The sequence below is a fragment of the Anolis carolinensis genome, chromosome 4 (genome assembly GCF_035594765.1).
Source record: "Anolis carolinensis isolate JA03-04 chromosome 4, rAnoCar3.1.pri, whole genome shotgun sequence".
NCBI classification, from domain to species: domain Eukaryota; kingdom Metazoa; phylum Chordata; class Lepidosauria; order Squamata; family Dactyloidae; genus Anolis; species Anolis carolinensis.
Window position 1 is genome coordinate 90355089 of NC_085844.1, and position 24653 is coordinate 90379741.

At 37.1% G+C, this 24653-nt stretch overlaps 1 protein-coding gene across 3 annotated transcripts in view; it reads right to left on the reverse strand.

Moving 5' to 3' along the window:
- Positions 1-24653, reverse strand: part of dennd1b (DENN domain containing 1B) — a 222795-nt gene that overhangs the window by 146962 nt on the left and 51180 nt on the right. For all 3 annotated transcript variants that reach the window (XM_062980777.1, XM_008119992.3, XM_008119993.3), the window contains exon 3: positions 14085-14128. In XM_062980777.1, coding sequence (XP_062836847.1) covers positions 14085-14128 — 44 coding nt within the window. The remainder of the gene's footprint in view (positions 1-14084; positions 14129-24653) is intronic.

The window sequence follows — 24653 nt, forward strand, 5'->3', positions numbered from 1 at the left end:
TCTTCAGTTTAACAGCTGAGTTACCTATGTGCTATTACATTAATGTTTATGAATATCACTTGTTCAAAGAGTTGACTTCTAACAAAGTTATGCTTTTTATGACTAGTGATTTTCCAAAAGTGGTCTCCACATATTCACTGAGATTTACATTTTCCAAAAGGATAGGTGCAGTGATGTTCCAATAGCTTATGCAATAAATTATGTTTTGCTATAAGTTATGGAATGTCCAACAAGAAGTAATTTGCAAAGTACAATAATGTTTCAATATATTTATTTTCCCCTGGTTTTTCTTGTGATTTTCATTTGAATACAATGTAACTAAATCTGCCATTGCATTGAGAAAATTCATATTAAAATACTTTTCCTTACACTGATGTTTCAGATATATGCTGCTTCATTGGATCAGGCAGGAAAAGCTAAGAAATTAAGGGCCTTATATGACAGGCGTGTGACTTACAGATGTGTGACATGAGTGGTCTATGGGGCAGGTCTGAATATGAAATACGTCAAGGGAGCCAGAATGGTATAGTGGTTTTTAATTACAATTATGGAAATCATAGTTTGAATCTCCACTCGGACGTGGAAACCCCTGAATGAACCTGGGCAATCGCATTCACGCAGTCAAAAGAAACCTCCTCTGAAAAAATCTTGCCGAGAAACCACCATAACAGAGTCACTTTATGATGGTCTCCATATGTCCAAAATGTCTTGAGGGAACTCAACAATAACATTGCTATGTAGACATATTCAGTTCCTAGGTTCTGGCTTCAGTAAGGTCAGGAAAAAGCAAAATTACAGTGTACTAACTGGACTTCTGTCCTGACACCCTTTGATAAATAGCTGACTTTCAAGGAGATGAGATATGTAAGCAAGATCTACAAGCAATCTTTGGGATAAATTTCATTCAGGCCACTTTCAACATGTACATAAGGAAAAGTATTTGAAAAAGTGGCCAAGATGTGCCACTGTAATTCCAAAATCAAAATATCTGTACCACTAGTTTTTGGTCTTCTTCTGTCTCTTCATATACCCTGCTTTCTACCCCCGAGGTTTTGATTTAGATCAACAAATACAAGAAAAGCAGATGATACAATGTTGATGTAAGCTAATAATTTTTAATCTGATTTATAGTGTATTGTAAAATTTTTATATGTGTGTTTTATTGTAAGCTGCCCTGAGTCCCCTGTAGGGTGAGAAGGGCGGGATATAAATGTTGTAATAAATAAATAAATAAATACAATGCTGCAGGTACAGCTGCCATATCTCACATAGAGAGTACTGTAGAAACACACAGAACAAGAGACAGGTTATAGCTTGATCTACATCCTGATATATCAATTTTCAACTTACAAAGAGATTTCAATAGAGAATTTCTCTCCCACATTCAGAAGTAGCACATTCTGTTATCACCACTTACACATTCTACTATCTCTGTGCCACATTGTTATGTTGTACATGTAGGAAAGGCCTACGTTTTTAGAAGAAGAGGAATCTAGCCTATTTACTGGGTCATGCACACAAATGACTCATATATGCAGGGGATACAGTCCAACGCACACACATCATGGATTCCTGAGACCATGGGAAATAGGGAGCCCTATATCTTGACTATACTAGGAACAGAAGCATTCTATAGAATCACACTGGAGGACCTAGAGAAGCCTATAAACACTTCTGGCAGCAATATTTTGGGAGCATAGGTAAGCTAAACCATGGATAAGGACTCTGCAGGGGCTGTACTATATAAATGTCACAGTGACCAATGCTATAGCCGCAACACAAAATGTGAATACAAATGACCTTTGGTCTGGGCATTAATAAAAGGACAATATAGTAAAAATGTATTATCCAATTGCACTCAAAGAGCTATCGGGTTTTGTGAAAATCTTGGTTCCAAATGACAAATTCCACAGGGATAGCTGAACTTCTGTTGTGAGAAGTGTCTTAAAATATTGCAAACAGAACATATTTATAGTGGCATGAAATCTTTAGGTCAAAATCTACACTCTGGGACTATTTCGCTACCTTCACTCAAGCCCTTTTGGCCTTGAGTCCAGACACATGATACCCAACTCATCCAGGCAGCAAGGTCACAAGTTGGGTGATAATGGAGATACAGCTGCCTCCAGACTGGCAACGGCAATGTTTCTCTATCCCAGAGCCCTCCACAGTCCAGGAGGAAGTAAAATGTTTGTGATAACCAATTAGTTTAAAGCAGCTTGCGGTGTGTTTGCTGATTGGAAGTCCATCCCACAACTGGTTGGAGTGATCCAGGTGTGTTTTCACTCTGATCAGGTGGCCTGGTATATATCCAGGTATCAGAGCAGGTGTGATCAATTATTATATTATGTTTATTTATACTGTACCCTGTGTTCTTTCTCTTCACAAGGAGACTCAAAAGTTTCTCTACTGTAACCAAATAAAGCTGTGGTCTTTTTCCTGCAAATTATTATATCTCTCTAGTTTTTGGGTTTGATTTGCGGAGCGTCTCTTGCATCTGAACATGTGATATATACTCCAATAAATGTAAGTGTTTCAGGTGCAATATAATGCTGTTTAAACAGAAACAGTGTATAATCATCACACAACAGCAAGAGGCTTTTTCTGGCTATTCTTCTGAGAGGACTGTAAGGCAAGGTCAAAGCAGTAGCAGCAGTAATGACATCTGTATCTCCAATGAGTTTTCCTCCTCTCTCTTTTATTGATACAACAACCTTGTGAAGTAGGTTAGACTCAGAGTGGCTGATCCAAGATCAAACAGTGAGTTTAAATAGTTCAGTGAGGGATGTCAGTACTATAAAGAATGCATCAAACTGACTCCCAAGACAAGGCCAAGGTTTCTGCAAAGACATGAACATTGTATGTGCTTTATAGCTAATTTAAATAGTAACTCTGTTCATTTCAAAAATAAACACACTTATACAGGAAGGAAAGCATTGTCAAAGTATCACCATTAAAATAACTGCAACTGTTATCTCTTTCAATGTAGCATAAAGGATTAGTGGCTTTGTATCTGTAGTTGCTGCAACAGCTGCTACCACCACCACTATTACTAGAATTGCAGTAACTAGCTGAAGATGTGAGATCTAACTATTGTGATACATCTTGATTGCATCCTAGATTATGGCTATGCACACTATGTGAAGCTTTGGACATTTTTTTAGAAACTACAGATCCAAACTGTTGTAGTTAGTCTGCTGGCCACAGAAAACTCACCATCACTTTGTTGCAACACCTTCACTGGCACTGATCTTTGAAATTAGTCAAGTTTTCAGTAAAGTTTATTATAGCATTTTTAAAACCACTATATTGACTATGAAATTCTAGGGCTTGACATATATTGACATGAAATTTGAAGGCAACTGAAACTTAAGAGAGTCTGTATGGTATTTACTTGAGTGTCAGACTAGGACTCTGGAGACAGGGTTCAAATCTATGCTTGAATATGGAAAGCTGCTGGGTATTCCTGGGTCAGTCACATACTCTCAGCCTCAGGTGAAGGCAATGGAAAAGTCCTCGGAAAAACTGATGTCAAGAAAACCCTGTGATATGGTCACCTTAGAGCTGTGGTTCTCAACCTTCCTAATGCCATGACCCATTAATACAGTTCCTCATGTTGTGGTGACCCGCAAACATTAAATTATTTTCGTTGCTACTTCATAACTGTAATTTTGTTACTGTTATGAATCTTAATGTAAATATCTGATATGCAGGATGTATTTTCATTCACTGGACCAAATTTGGCACAAATACCAGATACGCCCAAATTTGAATACTGGTGGGGTTGGTATGCATGTGTGTGTGATTTTGTCATTTGGGAGTTGTAGTTGCTGGGATTATAGTTCACCTACATACAATCAAAAAGTATTCTGAACTCCACCAACGATGGAACTGAACCAAACTTGGCACACAGAACTCCCATGACCAACAAAAAATACTCGAAGGGTTTGGTGGGCATTGACCTTGAGTTTTGGAATTGTAGTTTACCTATATCCAGAGTGTACTGTGGACTCAAATAATGATGGACCTGGACTAAACTTGGCACAAATACTCAATATGCCCAAATGTGAACACTGGTGGGGTTTGGAGAAAAGAGTCCTTGACATTTGGGAGTTGTAGTTGCTGGGATTTATAGTTTGCCTACAATTAACGAGCCCCTTGAACCCCACTAAAGATAGAATTGGACCAAACTTCCCACACAGAACCTCCATGACCAACAGAAAATACTGGTCTTTGGTGACCCCTCTGACATCTCCTTCACACACCCCCCCCCCCCCGGTTCCGACTCCCAAGTTGAGAAATGCTGCCCAAGTTAGAAATAATCTTAAGGCAAACAAAACACATACAAATTTCAGTCAGTTTAGTCACTTTGAAATTTAAGGAGATAGGCTTAATTTACTCTCATTCTTATTTGTCTTTTTAGCAGACCATAATATCTGTAGAATTATTCTCCAGCATCACATTTAATTTTTTTCCCAATTATCTTTCTGCACTGTCCTGATTTCACAACCTTACACAGAAATTGGAATTAGAACATCATGCATAATCCCACTTTTAGTAATCTGTTATATATCTTTACAGATCTGTCCTAGTTCCTTTATATCTATCTTTCCAAGTCTTAGGCTTTTATTGATTTTCTGACTGCAATTTCCACTCTGATCAATGAACCGAAGTCCAACATTTTAAAATTAATGTTATGTAAATTATTTGTGGTCATTACTTTTATTTTCTTAATGTCCAATTGTAAGCCTGTCTCTGAGCTTTCTTTCTTCACTTTCTTCAGTAATCAAACCATTATTTCCTCTTTTTTTACTAGTACAGTAATATGTTTTCATCTGCAACATCTTAAATTATTGGTGTGTCTTCCAATTTTCGTGCCTTCTTTCTCAGACTTTAATTGTATTATTATTATTATTATTATTATTATTATTATTATTATTATTATTATTATTACCCTGCTTTTTCTCTCCACAAGGAGACTCATATGGTATATGTACGATATATTTAGCACACAAGAAAAACAGATGCAAATTTACCTGACCTCCCCTTTACCATGAGAAACAATTTCTAACAATTGTCACTGGTCCTCAGTACAGATTGCATATTAGGACAATCAAATGATGTGGCATACTCATTTCTTTAAGAGTGATCCATAGTTTTCCATGATCTAAACAATCAAACAATTTGCTATTATATGCAAACAGATTTTTCTTTCTGAAATTCTTGGTATTGTCAATTTTAAGGTATTTTTGCAATATGATCCCTAGTGCCCCTTCCTTTCCTGAACCCAAATTGGACATCTGCCATTTTGCACTTTATTTATGAAAAGTCTTTGCTGTAGAATTTGAAGCATCACTTGGTGCACATGGGGATTAATGTCATGTTACTGTATTCTTTAGTGTTGTCCTTACGGACCTGAATGTATATTGAGGACTTTCAATCTGTAAGCCATTGTTTTGTTTTCCATATTGGCTGACTGATCTTAGTCAGAACTAAAGTAGATTCTCTCTTTGTAATTTAATACGGCCTTGCTGGTGTGCCATCTATTTCCGGTAATTTGTTGCTACAAGAGCAAATGGTTCATTGTTTTAAAAATTTTGAAGATGAACCTACAATTTTGGGAAGCTTCAGGTAAGCCTCAGTTAACCTAGCAGATACGGTCCTGGACTTTACTTCTTTTTTTAAAATAGAAATGTTGGTACCAGAAGGAGAAAATAAAACATGAAAAGAATAGGAACAAGTTCATATACCATAAAAAAGAAAAGCAATCCATATGTTTCCTCAAACTTTCTATTCACATGTAAAATTAAACACCCAAGCCACATAAGGAAACAAAAATATTTTGAGCCTCCTTGGGATAATTTGGAAACTTCTTCCAAAATACACCCCAGGTTGAGGATTTTTTTTCTTCTTTTCTCATGATTTTCATGTTGGTGGCAAAACTTACAGACCTGTGTTTTCTCCAGCTCTGTTTTCCCCAGTATCTAGATATACTTGAATGCAAGTACAGTATTCAAAACTAGAGAGAATCTTCCAATTATCTGTGCTAAATTAGAATGACTCATACCATAATGATATATGACTAATGGTAAATTTAACCTACTATAAAATTAGGAGGAAAGCCACACTCTAGCCTTTCATACAAAGCTGCCAAAATATTTTGATCCTGCATAAAGCAGGGATAGCCTAAAGCAGCCAATGTTGGTTGCTTTGGAAAAAGAGTATGAATCCTGTTGTTTTGAACTACAAGTCCCAGATGCCTAGCCATCTAATCAAATGGTAGGGAATGCTGAGAGTAGTTAATTCAGAACATTTGGAGGTTCCTGGAATTTATCATATTGTGAAATACCCTTCTAAGAGGGGCAAGGTCCTTCTACTGGCAGGTAAAGCCTTTAGTTTCCATACATGCCAGGGTTGTTGCTGCAAATTACCTTGACTGGCTTGCTAGTGTTCTTGTATTTTTATTGGTGGATTCTTAACTATAATTTAAACTATTTTTATGTTTAATTTTATATCACCTGTGTTACACCACTTTAAGCATTGCATCTTGGCAGCAAGTCAGTAAGAGAGATCCAAATAGTTCTTAAACAGGTATTCAAAATAGCTTTACAACTCAAATCATCAGTTTAAATTGCCAACCTTCATTCTTTGTGTAAATACCAGAAAGAATGATCCAGGCACTATCATTCTACAACATGTAAATCAAGTTAACACTTTGAAAAGTTGCAGAAGTGAAAGTAATGTTTTGAACAGATAACTGAGGGTGGAAAAGATGCACAATTCTAGGCCCACAGAAATAGCTGACAATTTTGCAGCTGCAGCAAAATAGGTCCCTATACGTATGATTCAAGATCTGTTATGTGACGAGATTTCATGTTATTTTGAGGACAGCAAACACAGCAAGATACAATACCTCTCATGTCTGAGTCATATTTGTGCAGTATCTAATTAGTGGATCTCTAGGTGCTATAGTAAGAACAAAGAGTAATTTATAGAATGACACCATCATATATTTACAATGAAACTGAGAAAGGAGAGACAGAAGGGGATCTAACACCTCTTTTCCACCCTGCCTTCAGATACACAAATGGATGCAATTCACAGGGCTTTAGAAACACCATATGGAAATTGTGGATAGTACAAATTAGTGATTGGGTGGATTCAGCAATGGAATGGAATCCCAGACCTTCTGAATTTTAATTCCAAGTCTGTCCCCAATTTATATGGTTATTTCGGGGCAGACCAGCTATTAGGCCTATTATTTAAACACACACACACACACACACACACACACACAATCTGATCACACAAAGTCAGAAATATAAGAAAGGTAATATGAAAGTCAATGACAGATTATTTTTGCATGCTCAAGTCTGGGGGGGGGGGGGGGAGAGAAGCAGGAGGACCCCAGATTATTTGAATTCAACATAGTTACTACCCTGTTTCCCCTAAAATAAGACATCCCCAGAAAATAAGACCTAGTAGAGGTTTTGCTGAATTGCAGAATATAAGGCCTCCCCCAAAAGTAAGACCTAGCAAAGTTTTTGTTTGGAAGCATGCCCATCGAACAGAACACCAGAGCATGCAGGATCAGTAAATGTACGTACCATAGAGTATTGTACATGGAAATATTGGTAGTAACAAGACGTTCTTGATAGGAGTCACAGTTTGTCTGGTTATACTGGTTTGTGATGACAACTACTGTACAGTATATAATAAATGTTCATTTTTTTGTTCAACAATAAATGTGAATTCTTCTTCATGGAAAAATAAGACATCCCCTGAAAATAAGACTTAGTGCATCTTTGGGAGTAAAAATTAATATAAGACACTGTCTTATTATCGGGAAAACATGGTAGAATATACTATAATGCAGATATTTCTTCCAGAAACATAGATTATACTAAACTTCCATTGCTATTAGTTGTACAAGGGGATCCTGGGAGAAACTCCCCAAATAAGTTATTTGAAAAAAGCTAGATCATCAGGAGGTAAGAGCCATTTCCAGATGTTCATTGAATTGATGCCAAAGGGGGGGGAAAAAGAATCATACCCACTGTCCGTGCTCCCCAGAATTTGTAGAAGAGTAGAGACAATGGAGATAATCCCCATTTTACACACACACACACTCAATGAACACTTGAAAAGGACAAAGCTAACTTGCATGCTCAAATATCTTTCAAGTCAGAAACAAGACCACAAAAATTCAGGAGTAGTTTCTATATATGCAAGGAATTTCTAAATGTGCAAAGTATGAACAAATGTCTGTGTGTACACACATACACACACATATATACATGTATATATACATACACACACACACACTTAGCTCTGTGGGACCCATAAATTCCAAGGGGTAAGTAAGAGGAGAAAAGAAGATAGAATTCACTTGAACCTTCAAACAGCTTTAAGGAAGAACCCACAATAAACTAAAGTTCCTTTTTACCCAAAAATCATATTTAAGACAAGCCGACTTTCCCTACTACATAATAATGACTGTTTCTTTTGGACAGGAAAGAGGAAACCAATGAAACAGGTGCCATATGCCTATTGAAAAACACATTATTAGGCATACTATTCAGAAAGAAATTGAGGATCCTTTGCTAAAGACACTACTCTTATACTGAACAATAATTATTTTGTCCAATGCAATGAATGTTGAACACATCTCCATTTGCCTTTTTATTTCAGAAGTGCTTAAGGCAGTAGCTATAGGCCAAATCTAGCATTCAGTTTTTGTTAGTTAATATGTTCTATATTGTCCTGTATTAAATTAAATGTTGCACTTGATAAAAATGAGATTTTTTAATAGAAAGTACTCTGTAATATTACAGCTGTACAATAAAATGGGTAACATATGCATACAGTCTATTAAAATGCACATAATTTATCTGGCTCAAAATGAAAACATATCTAACAAGTAATTCTATTCATCTGGCCCTTTTTCACCCAGCCTTAAGATATACAAATGCATGCCTTTTCACCAGAACACAGCAGCTGGGAATGAAAAGAAAGCATTCAAATGATCATTTTCACATCATATTCCATCGTCTTTTCACCAGCTTCTTCTCTGTCTTTCTTTGAGCCCTATTCTATTACAAGAGAGCTGCTTCTTAGATCAATTCATATTTCCATAATCCACACTGCTGTTTCTCCCTCTTCTCCCCAGGGTAGACTAACCCCTACATCCAGAACTATGGCTTACAACTGTCATTAAGACCTATAACAATAACAAGATAACAAAGGAGGTGGTCAAGATGAGGTTTGCCTATACCATATGCTGATCAAGTGCAACATTTTACATTGGTGGAAAAGGCTATAAAACAAAACCATGATGAACCTAACAATACATGTGCTTGGACTTGCCACCTGTCCCTCTATCTGCAAGAAAAGTCAACATTTTTAATGGACAAGCATCTATTTGCAAGTGCACAGGAAGTGTACAAGTGATATTAATAGGTGCTCAGGGGTGAATTGCACAAATTGAAAATACTTCCAACTCTTTAGACTCCAAATATCAATGGATCCCCCTCCAATCCTCAATAAGTTTATTTGTTAAAATTAGACCCAAGCCCTAGAAAGTGTAAAATATTTGCTCAAAATAAGAACAATATCTCATGTTGTTCATAAAATGGATTGGACTAACAGTGTACTCATCTACTACTTATAATTTAATGATAAAATGTGAAACAATTCAAGTTTAGTATTCTGTCTTCAATTTCCACGTGTTTACTGCAAAAGATTTACAGAGATATGGTATACTTTTCCTAATATCAAGTACAATTTGGAATATGTTACCCAATTAAACTGTAGCTCATATAAGAATTTAAATTAAATATTTCTGGTTACACTGAGAGTTTTCTTTGTTTTAACAAGATCAGATTTTTATTAGACACATACTATCAGTATTCAAAGACTGGACACTGAAAGTAGATTTTTATCAAATTTTCTATTCATCATGGCAGGCAAAGAACATAACTCTACAGATGTAGCAACAACTGAATCAAGAGGCTACTGTAAACAGAAATATCAGTTGAGTGTCTTTTATCTGGAATTCTGGAATCAAAGGTATAAAAATATTGTAAGACGTTATCTTCAGACTATATATATAAGGATTATATGAAAGATAAATAAATTCAGTGTTTAGATTTGGATCCCATCCCAAAGACAGCACATTATTTACCTATATGCAAATCTAGATATTCAGAAATTTAAAAAAATCCTACATGGTAAACAGTTCTGGATGCATCAAGCATTTCATAGAATGTACACTGTCCTCCTTCCATTTTTTACTGTTTTAATAATAGTTACAATGTTGACTACTTCTGAAAAATGTAGTTAAGGCAATAGACAATATATTCTCAGGGTTAAACAAACTTCAGCTTTTCAAATAGGCTTCCTAACACTTGGGGTGGGAGGCACTGTGTGAAATGAGCATGAGCCAAAAATAAAATTATTCCCATCATGAAAAATGATACCTTTTTGTGATAACTGAATATAGCCAATGCCTGCTTGCTTATGATTGTGGTCACCATAAATTGACTGGTAACTTGAAGGCATACACACTCCAACTATTCCATTTCTGCCAGTAAAGATATGCTTTTTAGAATCCTATCCCAGGCAAAATACCACATTCCAACAATCCCAATTTTAGGGATCCATTTTCTTTCTATGTTCAACAGACCTCTGCTTGAAGCCTTGCAGTTTCTATACTAATGGAAGATAAAATTAGTGGTCATGAAGACACTGCCTAATCAAACCACAGTTTCAAAATACCTTATTTAGGGAAGGGGTTTGGCAAGGTGCAGTCTACAGACTACAGGTGGCCTGCCCAGAGCCTTGTTGTACTGTTGCATTTGGAGTTACTTCCAGTTTTGACTCTCCTAGACCTAAACTTTGCCTTAGTAAATGACCAAAAAATGGCCAAGGGCATTCCCTCGCACTGCAGGACTCCTATCTGGAAGTTATTCCTACTGACAATCTGTTTTCTGTTATTGAGAGTCGATTGCCAACCAGAGAAACAGCAAAAATCTAATCAGGAAAATTCAATATTTAGCTTCAACATGGCCACTGAAGTATTTTCTTTTTAAACATCGCCTATACTGGAAAATTGAGAGAAGACATACTTGTTTTGTTAACTAGGATACTGGGGAGGAAGGGAGAGAGGGGAGAGAGAGAGAATGAACAAAATACATTACAATGGATTTTTGTGTAGTGTCGAGATTTTAGGGTGAGTTGACCAGAAAGGTTTTCAAGACTAACTCCTGCTTCTGAATTCTAAATTGTTGGGGAGATAAAGAACATAGTCACCCTGCATATGTCCACAGAAAGGTTTCTTACTACATTCCAGGATTCCATTCTCGTTTGGGGAGACAGACACCTGGAAAATTCTTGCCAAAAATTTGGAAATTTCTTGTTCCAAAAATGTGTCAGACAGCTCCATGACTTTTCTGGAAGCAAGCTTGTTTGGAGGTTGTAACAGGGGAGCGCAGCTATCGTATACCCAGGACCGAAGACTGGAGACCTCGGTGCACTCCTTCTATACCTGGGACGTTGTCCTCTTCCACCGAGCACACAGCTTGGGGAGGGACTCCCAAGGAGCAGAGAGGGAGGAAGGGGACACCCGCCTAGCCAGCCAGATCAGTCAAATCAACCCTGGCAATCAATGGGGTGACAGATGTTGCAACCAGATCGCCCTCATATCATGTAAACAAGCATTTCAAACCACTTAGATTCTCCAAAGTTGTATTCAAGAAAAACAGCAACAGATGAAGTCAGCTTCTGACTCAGCTGCCCAAGGGTGACTCTCTCCTTTTCAGAGGAAGGCAAGGGCAAATTCTGCCCCCTCTTCTTCTTCTTCATTCGTTTTCAACTCTTCGTGACCTCATGGACCAGTCTACGCCAGAGCTCCCTGTCGGCCATCGCCTCCCCCAATTCAACTTCAAGCCAGTCACTTCAAGGATACCATCCATCCATCTTGTCCTTGGTCGGCCTCTCTTCCTTTTTCCTTCCATTTTCCCAGCATCATGATCTTTTCCAAGCTTTCTTGTCTTCTCATGATGTGGCCAAAATACTTCAACTTTGCCTCCAATATCCTTCCCTCCAGTGAGCAGCCGGGCATTATTTCCTGGAGGATGGACAGGTTGGATCTTCTTGCCGTCCAAGGCATTCTCAGGATTCTGCCCCCTCAAAAAACCCGTAATACACAACTTGTGCCTTGTGTACACACACAAGGCACAAGTTGTGTATCATGGGGTGTATGTACCTTCAAGTTGCCTGTTGACTTATGGTGACCCAATGAACTTCGTAGGATTTTCTAAAGCAAAGAAAACTCAGAAGTAGCTTAATCAGTTCCTTCCTCTGAAATGTAGCCTACAGCACTTGGCATTCATTAGAAATCTCCCATCCAAGTACTAACTGAACCTCCTTGGCTTCCAAGACAAGACAAGGTCTGGCACCTTTAAGATATTTAGGCCCTAGGAATGCCATTAGTCAGAGATGACTTGAAGGCATGAAATAACAATAAAGATTCATAAGATCTAAAGCTCTAAAGGACTTCTCACCATACGCGCTCCCAAGAGTTGTTTACCATTAGACCGACACTCAAGCCCTCTGAACACTAGTTACTTGTGGAACAAATCTCCACCTTAACCAGGAAATGCTGCTTCTTTAGCTGGTATAACACTTTAGCTGGTATTATACACTAAGGTTTAAATTACTGGATTGTCTGATTGTGCAGAAAAACACATATATTTCCGGTATACAGACAGTCCCTGAATTACAAGCTCCCGACTTACAAACAATTCATAGTTAAGAATGGGGGGTGAGACAACAGGAAGTGAGAGAAATTAACCCTAGGAAGGGAAATTCACTCCTGAAAGAGATATCACAAGGAAAGGGGGTCTCCACTGAAGCTTTATCATCAATCCTTGTTTCCACAAGTCACATTTTTCAAAACCCAATTATCACAGAGACAGAAAGAGGTGACATTTTATTATCATTACAAGTTGTCATTATTTCTACTACAATAATAGCTGCAGATCCTTTTTGGAGTTCTGGTTTCAGTATTTTATGATTCCTCGCCTAATAGTTGCAGCCTCCTGGCTGTAAACAGTATAGCATTCCCTTCCACTTGCTCACCCATCTCCTTGAACACCCATCCATGCAATCCTTCATTCACTCACTCACCCATTCACCCATCCGTTTGCCCACCCACCCATGCACTCACTCACATGTCAATTCATTCATCCATCAGTCCACCCACCCACTTGTTCATTCACACATTCACTCGCTCACCCTTTTGCCCATCCATCCACTCAGCCACTCCCTTCCAGGAATGCACACTCATTAACTCACACACTCAGTCACTCACTCAAAGCAGTGCTCCTGGAAGGAAGTGGCTGAGCTGATGGATGGGAGTGTGAGTGACTGTGTGTGTGAATGGATGGCTGATACTCAACCACCCAGCCACCCATTCATGCATGCACTCACTTGTATGCTCAGCCACCACCTTCTAGGAATACTGTTTCAAAAAAGCAGATGGACAAGCGGATGGGTGGGCAATGGGCATGCAAGTAAGTTGTATTCAATCATCTACCCATAATAAACACTGTTACTATGTTATACCAATGATGAAACCAAATCTTATGATAAATGCCCCAAAATAGCATCTCAGATTATCACTGAAGATATGCACATTGTAGCAGATTCCATACTGTGCTTCATTCAGAGTTCCTCTAATATATCCCACTGGAATTTTATTCATGACAGAAGAAGAATATAAGAAAAACACCACCACTGGTGCTTGGTCTTGATACCAGCCCAGATTAAAAATCAAAATCTGATAAATTCATGAAAGCAACTAACACGCACTGTGCAATGCTTCCTGCCACAAATGTATTCTAATGATCAAACCAGCAGGCGAAAACTCTCTGATTGCTATTGATGGCCATCTGCCTTTGTACAACAGAACAGGCAAACTATAAAAAGCTTCACAAAGATAAATGATGCTGATATTATTATTGTTGCTGTTGTTATTTTTATTAATCTGACATTAAAAAAAAGATCAGTCCTATGTTTCTAACCTGGTCTCCAAAGTCCTCCGGGAACTTCCACAAAACCACAGGATCTGTAAATAATTGACAGACAGCATTAATCAGAAGCAAAGAAACACACTTCTAGTAGAGAACATTAATATTAAAGAGGGTCAATGTAGCTTCAGGCTCACAGACAGGTACAAAAAGTGTCTCAAAACTAAGAAATTAGATTATTCAAAAATATTTAATGTCATATTTATGAAACTTCCTGTGTATTTGTTAAAATGACAGTGAAAGGTTATTATGTTATGAATTCCAATTTCACTGCGTTTTAACTATTTCCATTTCTTTTAAATAAGAAATCCCAATATTCAGTTTACAAACAGGAATCTGAATAAATACAAAATACATTTCTCAAACATTGTAACTGATGTAAGCCTACATCATTTCTTACCCTACATTTGGGATTTTCACTTACGGATTAAAAATATTTAATACTAGAACATATTCATCAGCTGCATAGCAGTTCCTGCTATATTTATGAAATTATTTTAGACATACTAGCATTGATTTTTAAAAGAATTTAATACACAAATTAGCAAAATCATCTCAATCCTAAAAAACTGATTTTCTAGGGTATTCAACTGGGCCTCATTATTTTAGAACATCCAAAACACATCATCCTCATTAAACTGAGAAGTGTTCTTTGTCATTTCAAAAGAATCAATAAACAAAGGTTTGGCAACATATTGTATTTTTGTATCAATGGCATATTAGTTTTTATGTGTTTTTATATAATGTCGTGTATTTTAACAGTATACAACAATTATTTTTCATAGGAATCATGAACATACAAATGTATTTTTCATCAGACATTGCCAATAAAGATCTATACTTGGGTGAAAACTTCACAACCATTGGCTATTCCTATCTGGACTTTTCACATTTTGATTATTATTTGGTAACTTTGTACTATTTCATTCTTAAGAAGAACAAACAATTTTCAAGTTGTAAGAGATACATTCAATTATTTTTGTTGCCATCATTTGTACATAGAACAAAGCCAACAGGAGTTCATATTTATTTATTTAATACTCATATGTGCATATTTGTTTGTTTATGCACATTTTTAAGAAAGAAATAAAGCACATTTGATAATGCAATTTGTAACGAATATGTGTTCCATAATTGGAATGCCACTATCATTAGACCTTGCCTACTTTAATCTGGAGTCCAATTTACAAACAAGACATATTTCCAGCTCCCAGACCACCATTAAAATATTGGGTCCAACATACATCATGAAGAAATTACAGGTTCCCTTATTTTTCTCTTTAGAATTATATTTCTTTGTTGAACTTTACTCACTGTTCTAATTAAGCTGGACTACCATGCAGCCCACTGGCCTCTGTGCTGAAGAATCATGTTGAGAACAATATTGGAGAGATGGTACAATCCCGATTTCTACGCAAAAGAGCTTTGTAAGCTTTTTCAGGTGCCAATCTGAAACTTTGTCTTTTTTTAACAGAAGTAACTGAAAAGTATATACGACATTTATCGTGATTGTCACAAGTGGCCAGTAGATGTACTACCATGAGGATGCTACTCTTCCATAGCTGCTCTGAGTAAGAACTCTATGGAAGCTGAGAGCTTCCATTCAGCTTGAAACCATCTTGAATCATGAATCTTGAATCAGGCAAGATTGATTCAGAGGAAGTTAGCTATGGTTTTCCTCTCCGTTCAAGAGGATATGACTCGCACAAGGTCACCCAGTGGGTTTCCATGACTGACTAGGGTCAGGAGCACTGGTCTCCAGAGCATAGTCCAAAACACAAACCATAACATCCTGATCAGATAAATTCAATGTTGCAGGGATACAATTTGAAAGCACTTGTGACTTCACAGGACAGCCAGAATGGAATACTGGGTTGAACACTGGACTACAATTGTGGAGGCCAGAGTTCAAATCCATGGTCAGTCATGGAAATACAGAGGAAGACAAAAATGAACCCCCATTTGAATAAATCTTCCCTGTAACATTTTATAATATGGGCTAGACATAAGTTGGCAATAACTTGATGGTGTGCAACAACAACAACAATGCATTTATAAATCCTTAAGACTTTCTAAATGTATACACTGTAATACATTCAACCAGAAAAGGGAAACTCCTAGATGTGCCCACATCACTTGTCAGAAAGAAATATTATCCGTATTATATCATAAACGTTTGGTTAAAGTACTGAGTTTTCATAATTAAAAAACATAACAGTGTTCAACAGTGCTTAATTTTTGTTGAGCAATTGTAATTTCTGGCTTAAAGAAAATTTAGATACTAAAGTTAGGTGGTTTTCCATTGGTTGATTTGCACAAGTTAATCAAATGCTTTATTCTACTATTCATCAAATTTCCTTTTAGTACATTTATAAAGTACAAGAGAGCTGATATTTATAGACACTAAAATGTTTACACACAACCAGAATAAAAGTATATTGCAAAACTGAAAATGGCAAGAATTCTTAATCCAAAATATAACTCCTAATATCAACCCATTTCTTCTTGAAAAAATGACTATCTCGCAATCTTAAAATTAGGCCTGTCCAATAGTTAATTCATCATAACCATACACGTCTAAATCACAATGGCAGCATTCCTTTCTTTTTTAAATGATCAAAGCTAAGGACAGTCCAATCAAAAACAGGTTCCAGATAAGCTGATTCAAAGGGCAGCCAAGGAGGGGTAACTGACTTGGGCTGCATTTGGCAATAAGAGTCAGAAAGTAGACCTTCATATCCAAGTTCAAATCTGAAAACTTAATGCTATCATTTGGGGATTGGGAAAGATAGCTCCATACTTCAGAATAAAAAAATAGGCCGGTAAAACCTCTGTTTAGTATTAATTTTCTGAGCATAAATCTAGGAATAAGATTTATGTTAAGAAAACTTCTATTAATCTTATGCTCAGTTTGAATAATGTCCACAAATCCAAATCAAGTAATATGTAAAGAGCAATGCTGACAAATCATTTGAGTTATATTCCAAATAATATTTATCCATAAATATCTAAACTTCTGGACACCAATGGAATTGTAAACTGGCAAATAAGCGGGATTTTAAGGACTGAAATTAAGCTTGATCCAAGGTGTATGGTCCCTGCACCCATTTCAAAATGTATGTCACCAAAATTCAGCAGAGGCCAGCTAGAAAAGCAGGCAAGTGCTGCATGTGGGCCACAGATTATCTGCAACCCACCCGTGGCTTAACTGCAGAATGTGTTGAGGAGGGTAATCCTCATACATCTTTATAATTAGCAAGTTCCTGCAGTGCAAAATCTAGGCCGCGCAATGGATGAGAAACTCATACCACATTTCCAAAGCTCTGGGTGGAACATAACAGCTGATAATAATGTTTTGAATGGTATGCCAATAGACATGTCATTCTGAAGTAAATTACTCTGGTTGCCATACTGGAAAAATAACCAGAGCAGAAATGTTCCCAGAATTCCTTATCCACAAATCCAGGAGTGTTTTTAGGTATCCAAAATTTAACCTATATGTTGTAGGCTGCTGACAAGCAGGAAGGTTGGGAGACGGAAGGGTTAGTAACATTCCACATTTCATTCTAAAACCCTATGTTATTAGAAAGGAAATGCAGTGGGGATACTTACAACCTGATCATCTAAACCCTCTTCTAAAACATATAAGCAAATAATGGCCAATGACATTTTCTTCAAAGTGGCTGCTTAAAGGATCATGGTGTTGGGAAAACCAACAGCCCATAATAACAGAAAACATCATAAAAGGTATTTGTCGTAAACTGGGGACTGAAACTAATTGGCACCTAAGATTTGTATAGTGATATGTTCTCCTTGCCTGCATATTGAAAAGGGTAACCTTATAATGGAAGAAACTGTCACTTTAAATATTAGAAAAGATGGCCAAGTAATCTTTCTGATCAACACAATGGCAGAAAATCACAGGAATTTTCCAATTACATGGCTCCTCAGTCCTAACCACATATATTTAATTCTCCTGAACATGAGTACGCCTTAACAGGACTGGTACTGAACCCTGTTTGTACTAAGCAAGTGACCATATACTATCGCAGAAGATCATGCAGGTATCACAGATTTTGACTAACCAATTATTGATAATAATAAAAAATCTGCAAAAGCACAAGACAGTAACTTTTACTAAGTATATTAATGTCTAATTATTTAATAATAGTTAAGAAATTGGGTGACACATATGTGTAGGTAAATCTTTTCTTGCCACATAGTAACATGGGCTGTAAAATTATTTTTAGAACCACACTTCAAATTAGTTTATTTTCTTCCTATCAGATTTCTTCACTATATAGCGCTCACAACTATACATAAATATTGGAAATAGGATGGAATGGACAATCCTTTTATTATTCTATGATACATATTTACAGTTCAGGATCTTGTCTAGTTCCTTCATAGTTGTCCTTCCAAGTTTAGGATTTTTTTTACTGCTTGACTGCAATCTCCATTTTGATCCATGACTGACCATGGAAACTGTCTGTCTGCCCTAAAGTATAGTTCAGAATATAGTAATCATGAATATAGGATTACATCCAATTTTGTACAAGGTTGCTTATATCACTGCAAGATAAATTAATTTCATCCTTCTGGCAGCAACTGCAAACTCCCAAACTACCCAGTGTAAGGGGCCCACTAGAAATCCATCCCTTATGTACACTGTGCATATGTGGCAGTATAATAAATGTTAGTACAGTAGAGTCTTGTTTATCCAACATAAATGGGCCGGCAGAATGTTGGATAAGTGAAAATGTTAGATAATAAGGAGGGATTAAGGAAAAGCCTATTAAACGTCAAATTACATTATGATTTTACAAATTAAAACATGTTTTACAACAAATCTACAGAAAAAGCAGTTCAATACACAGTAACGTTATGTAGTAATTGCTGTATTTAAGAATCTAGCACCAAAACATCGCAATGTATTGAAAACATTGACTACAAAAACATTGACTACTAAAAGGCAGACTGTGTTGGATAATACAGAATGTTGGATAAGCGAAGGTTGGATAAGCGAAACTCTACTGTATTTTCCTTATTAAAACCAAGATGAATTATACATTGAGATTTATGTTCTGCACCAGCACAGTTTGCATGACTAAGCAACAGAACTCTGACCTTTCTGACTCCATCAGAAAGGAATGCTTAGGTCATATTTGCTATGTTCATGCAATGCTGTCACTTTAACCTCTTAGTTCCAGTTTTCTAAAACAACCACTCAAAAACTTTCAACCAATCAACCGTATTTGATAGAATTGTCCCATAGGTCAGCTATCCTCCACACCTTTCAATTCTCCACTTGGTTTTATTTTATTTCTTATTAATGTATTCATTTATCACCTCTCAGTCTGCCTGGCCTAGCTCCCTGCCTGAAAGGGTTACAATCTAAAATTCATCCAAAGAAACAGCTGAAGAGAAAGGGAAGGAGTCAGGAATAAACAGGATCAAGTTCTTTCACATATATGTGCTTATGCTTGTTTACAAGCTTGGCTGAAACAGCATGAGGTTAACTGAATGGCTTCATTGAAGTAGGCATTCAATCTAATGGCTTCGTGGAAAGGGTGAGAGTGAAGAGAGAATTTGAAGGAACTAAGAGAAATTGGTTAAAGAGAAAATAAAATAAATGTTCCCTTGTACAAAGGGGTGGGGATTAGTCAGTTTTGTTGTTTTTCAATAACTTCATCATCCTCACTTGAAATCAGTTGGGCAAAAACAGCAAAAAGGTCAGGGCTCTGACTTACACAATCAATGTGATCAAATTCTTAACCTGTTGAGATTCCAGTGCCTAACTGATACCTCTATGATGACTGCAAAATACAATTATACAGTGCATATTATTTAAAGAAAAATAAAAGCCCTGGACCAGTACTCAGAATAATACAACAATACTTAATTTACCTGCTGCACAACTGGAATCATACCTAATAAGCCAACAACTCAGGCTACTAAACATACATACTAATCAGAATCGGTCGCTTGTGGCTATGAAAACGCCAGCATAATCAGATTTTTAAAAATCCTTCTCATCAGTTTTACATATTTTATATATATATTAGAGGCCAGGTACATTGCTGTCAAACACATCCAAGTTTAGTTGGGGGTCTCAGAATTCTAACTCAGGAGGATAAAAGTGGAAGATGTCTTAGGAGCTGAATGGGAGGCAGTACAGGCAAGTAAGAGGGAAAAGGTATTTGCCAACCACCGGTAATCAAAAGGAAGAACAAGGGCAAAACAGAGCCCTGAAACTTAATAAAAAAAGGTTGGGGGGGGGGGGGAAAGAAACCTTAAAGAACACTCGCTTCCTTTTCTGGCATTTAAAATGTGTCGGATTAAAGACAATATGCAAATGACAGTGTCACTTCAGGAAACACTTGAAAGTGCACTTTTATGCAAATCACCAACTGGGTGCATTTCCACACATGAAAAGAACTTTGCTCGTGTCACAAATCTGCTCTTTACTGTAGCAGGTGCATAGAAAAGTTACTTTATAAAATCAGGCAACTTGGAAAAAAAGATATTTTGACCAAAGGGGTGTGCATGCTCATAAGCATGCATGCAAGTGTGCACGAATATAAGTCCTCTAAGAGTAAGTTTACTTGTGATTATAGTCTTAGCAAGTAAAGATCCTAAACAAGATTACAGCAGAAACCCTTACCTTATTTGAGGGACCAGTAAAAAAAGAACTTACTTTTGAAAAAAGCTTAAAGTAATGTTGCAAATAACTGCTAGTATGTTTCTTGAGACTCCAGTTTGTTTGCTTGTTTGTATGGTTTTTGTTTAAAAATAAATGTACTTCCTGTGAAATTTAAATATAATTCTGATGCAGAGCCAGACAGAAAGACAGACAGATGATAGGGAATATAAAATGCTGCATCTGTAGACTTCAGTATTATGTCTGGTAGATATAGAGATAACACTTCCTATCTTCCCCGCCTTCTTTGTTAGTTTCTGTCTTAGATCTACGGAGAAAAGTGTAGGAAGAAGATAAGAAGATTACACCAGAGAAGCCTATGAGGTTGAAATGAGCTGACAATAATCAGTTCTGTTAATAATCACTATATATAGTGGTAATGTTATTGATCATAATAGTGATAATTTATTTTACCATTTATTTATATAGTGTGTATCAATGTACATAGTCCATTAAAAGTGGAAGAACCAAAAAAAGTATCACTAGATGGGATAACAAATTGCCCCAATAAAGATTTTGGGATTTGTCTAGAACTGCTGAACTTGTCCTTTATTTTCTAACAGGAAGATCCAACTTGGAGCCATCTTGAAAGGTCAATCCCCTTTGCCCAATCTTGTTATACAATTTAAATACAGAATGGAAAGTAATTTTCAGCTCACCAGGGATATTATAGTGTTCCTGTAATACCATTAGTTATGCCACACAATGAAAACCTAAATCACGTGAAGGTTCGCTGCACAAAAATCAGCATCAAATGTATTGTGTTGGGGGTTTTAGTATCCAAGCTGAGGGATCCTCATCAGGACCAGCTCAGGATTCCATGGTTTCCAGGGCAACTGTGGACTTATCTCAATAAATGATTTAGCAGGTTACATCTTGATCTGGTTTTTGTTGGCCAGGATGAAAATGATCTAGGAGTGGGGTGGGACTGAAAGAACCCATTGGCTGTCTGACTTTAAGTCTGTTGAGACTCCCAACTTCTGCAGGAGTAACAGATTCATTAAAATGGTCCACTCTCAGATACTAATGGATCCAAAAAAGAGGATTTTCCAGCTGCTAGAGTTGTGATACATTTGATGCCCTAATTGACTAGTAGAATAGAATGATGACCTGTCAACTGATCCATTACTCCTTGGTTTTCTGAGTAGTGCTTCAGTAAACAACAAAAGAAATGGTAGAGAAAGACTCGAGCCAAATCAAATCAAGCACAGATTAAGGCCCATTTTAGTACCTATTTTGAAGCAGTGAGAGTAGCAATGAAAATTATTTGCCACCTCTTTTACATCTTCTCAATCTCATCCAGTCCACCTGTTCTGGATAGTTAAATGCTATTGTTATGGAGGAGCAATAGCCTCAGAAAGGCATTATAACAAATTTGCTAATATTTTGTAGAGAAAATTGCTCTGATTTAGTCTAACTTAGCTTCCACATTGAAGGCAGGGTCTGAAGAGGTAAGTGAAGAATGGACCTATCCCGTTTTAAAGAATGAGCTTTTGTTAGTTCAACATCATAATGTGGGAAAGTGGCTTGGAGAAGGGAGTCAAGGAAGGAAGGAAGGAAGGGAGGGAGGGAGGGAGGGAGGGAGGGAGGGAGGGAGGGAGGGAGGGAGGGAGGGAGGGGAAAGAGAGAGATAAAGAAAGGGAGGTAGGAAAAGAGAAAGAATTCAGAATTCAGAATTCAGTAAGCGTGGTGTAGTGGTTTGAACCTCAGACCTTAGCTCTGAATCCACTGTGTGACTTTAGGCAAGTAACACTCACTCAGCCTCAAAAGAAGTCAAAGTCAAATCCCCTTTGAACAAATCTTGACAAGAAAACTCTGCAATAGAGTTGTCTTAGGATCACCATAAAACCAAAACTTGAAGGAACACAACAAAAATCCTAATTAATCATGAGTTATACCTTACTTGGAAAGTGAGGTGTTAAAAACCTATTTGTGGGCCTAAATGGTTTAGCCTAGCAAATTTTCACCCTTCACTACTCACAACTTGAGCAGGCCTGGAATAGAATGTGAGGTAGTAACATAAATCCAGGTTTTCTTGGATAACCTGGACCTATTCCAATTTGGGTTCAGGACACAAACAGCCTTGGTTGCCCTGGTAGATGACCTAAACCAGAACCTAGATAAGGGTTGAGTCCCTCTTCAATCTCCCAGACATTTCAGTGGTATTTAACACTATCACCCATGGTATCCTTCTAGGTCAGTGGTTCTCAACCTGTGGGTCCCCAGATGTTTTGGCTGGGATTTCTGGGAGTTGTAGGTCAAAATACCTGGGGACCCACAGGTTGAGAACCACTGTTCTAGGTCATCTGTCTGGTATGGGACTTGTAGGCATTACCTTGCAGTAGCTCTTGTCTTTCTTGGCAATCCATTCCCAAAGGATAGTGTTGGAGGTCTCGTTGTTCAGCCTTTTGGCTATTACCCTGAGATTCCATAGGCTGAATACTGTCTATCTATGCTTTTAAACATTGACACGAAGCTGAGCTTTGGGGCTGGGTGACATCAATACCCTGATGACACCCAACTCTAGCTCTCCCTTAAAAATGAATGCCAAGGAGGCTGTGGTAGGAGTGAATCATTGTCTGGAGCAGTAAAGGACTGTATGCAGACCAATAATATCTAGAAAGCCCAGATTTACCAGTCCTGAGTGGCATATGAATATTTACATCACTTTCAATTTACAAAGAATAAACAAAGATTAAAGGAATATGCAGAAAAATAATAATTTTATAAGTAATCATGGTTCTTTTTGCCTTTATTTTTTGGGGGAAGGAAAGTACTGTTGTTCAATTTGCTACAAGATCACCAAACATCTTAATCTAGCCTTTTAGGCTAAAATTCTCATAAATACAGTATTATAGTGCAATACACAGACAGGGGAAGAAAGAGTCCACAGGACGAGACAGCCACATAGGTTACTAAGGAAATCTCTGCAGAGAAGACATACAACTCTCTTACGACAAGACCTCAGAGTCACTCTAGGAGCAAAGGTCACTGATGACAAGTGACAAAGGAGATGAAAATGGCAACTACATAATACACATGCACCCTAGCATTCTTCAGTAGTTCAATGTACAGGAATCTGGGCTGGGAAGCAAAAAACAGCAATATGGGTTTCCAATGAATCCTCAAATATGCATAACATTGTGCTATGTAATGTGGTTGCAGGACCACAGTATGAAATATCGAGAGAATTCCAAGTCTATTTACAAATGGTACTCCATTAATTATGTTTATCATATCATTTTCCATTTCCACAAAATGCCAAGAAATTGTAACAAAGCTCAAGTCATAGAACTCTAAAATATTGTTTTAGCAGTACCATTACCCAGGTGTATGTGAAATAGCAACAAAAAGACTTAGAGATTTATATTTGTTTGTTTTTGAACCACATAATATTTTTAAAGATCTTTCCCAGAGAGGTATTCTCTTCGCACTAAGGAAATGTAAACCCTCTGCTTTTAACACAGTAATACAGTGAGACACGGGGGAATATAGTTGACACTAAGAAGCCAAACCTGATCTGATAGATCAATTCCCAATCCAGGGAGTATCCAGGATAACATAATTCAAACCACTCTGATTGTGACATTGCCAACTGTATCAGATTATATTTTGCAGCCCTGCGATTCCCTAGGAATTTAACTTGAGAACCTGACCATTCTTAGTTGCACAAAGAAGTCTTTAAAAGCTCCTTCCAATTTTTAAAAAAAGAAAATCACAATCAAATGTAAACTGTGATCATTGATTTCTGCTTGTAAATATAAAAGTATACTTTCAAAAGTCCAAGTTTACAAGTCTACCTTAAAACTTTTTTATACTGCTACTCCCATTCAATATTGTGTGACCATTCAAATACGTCAAGC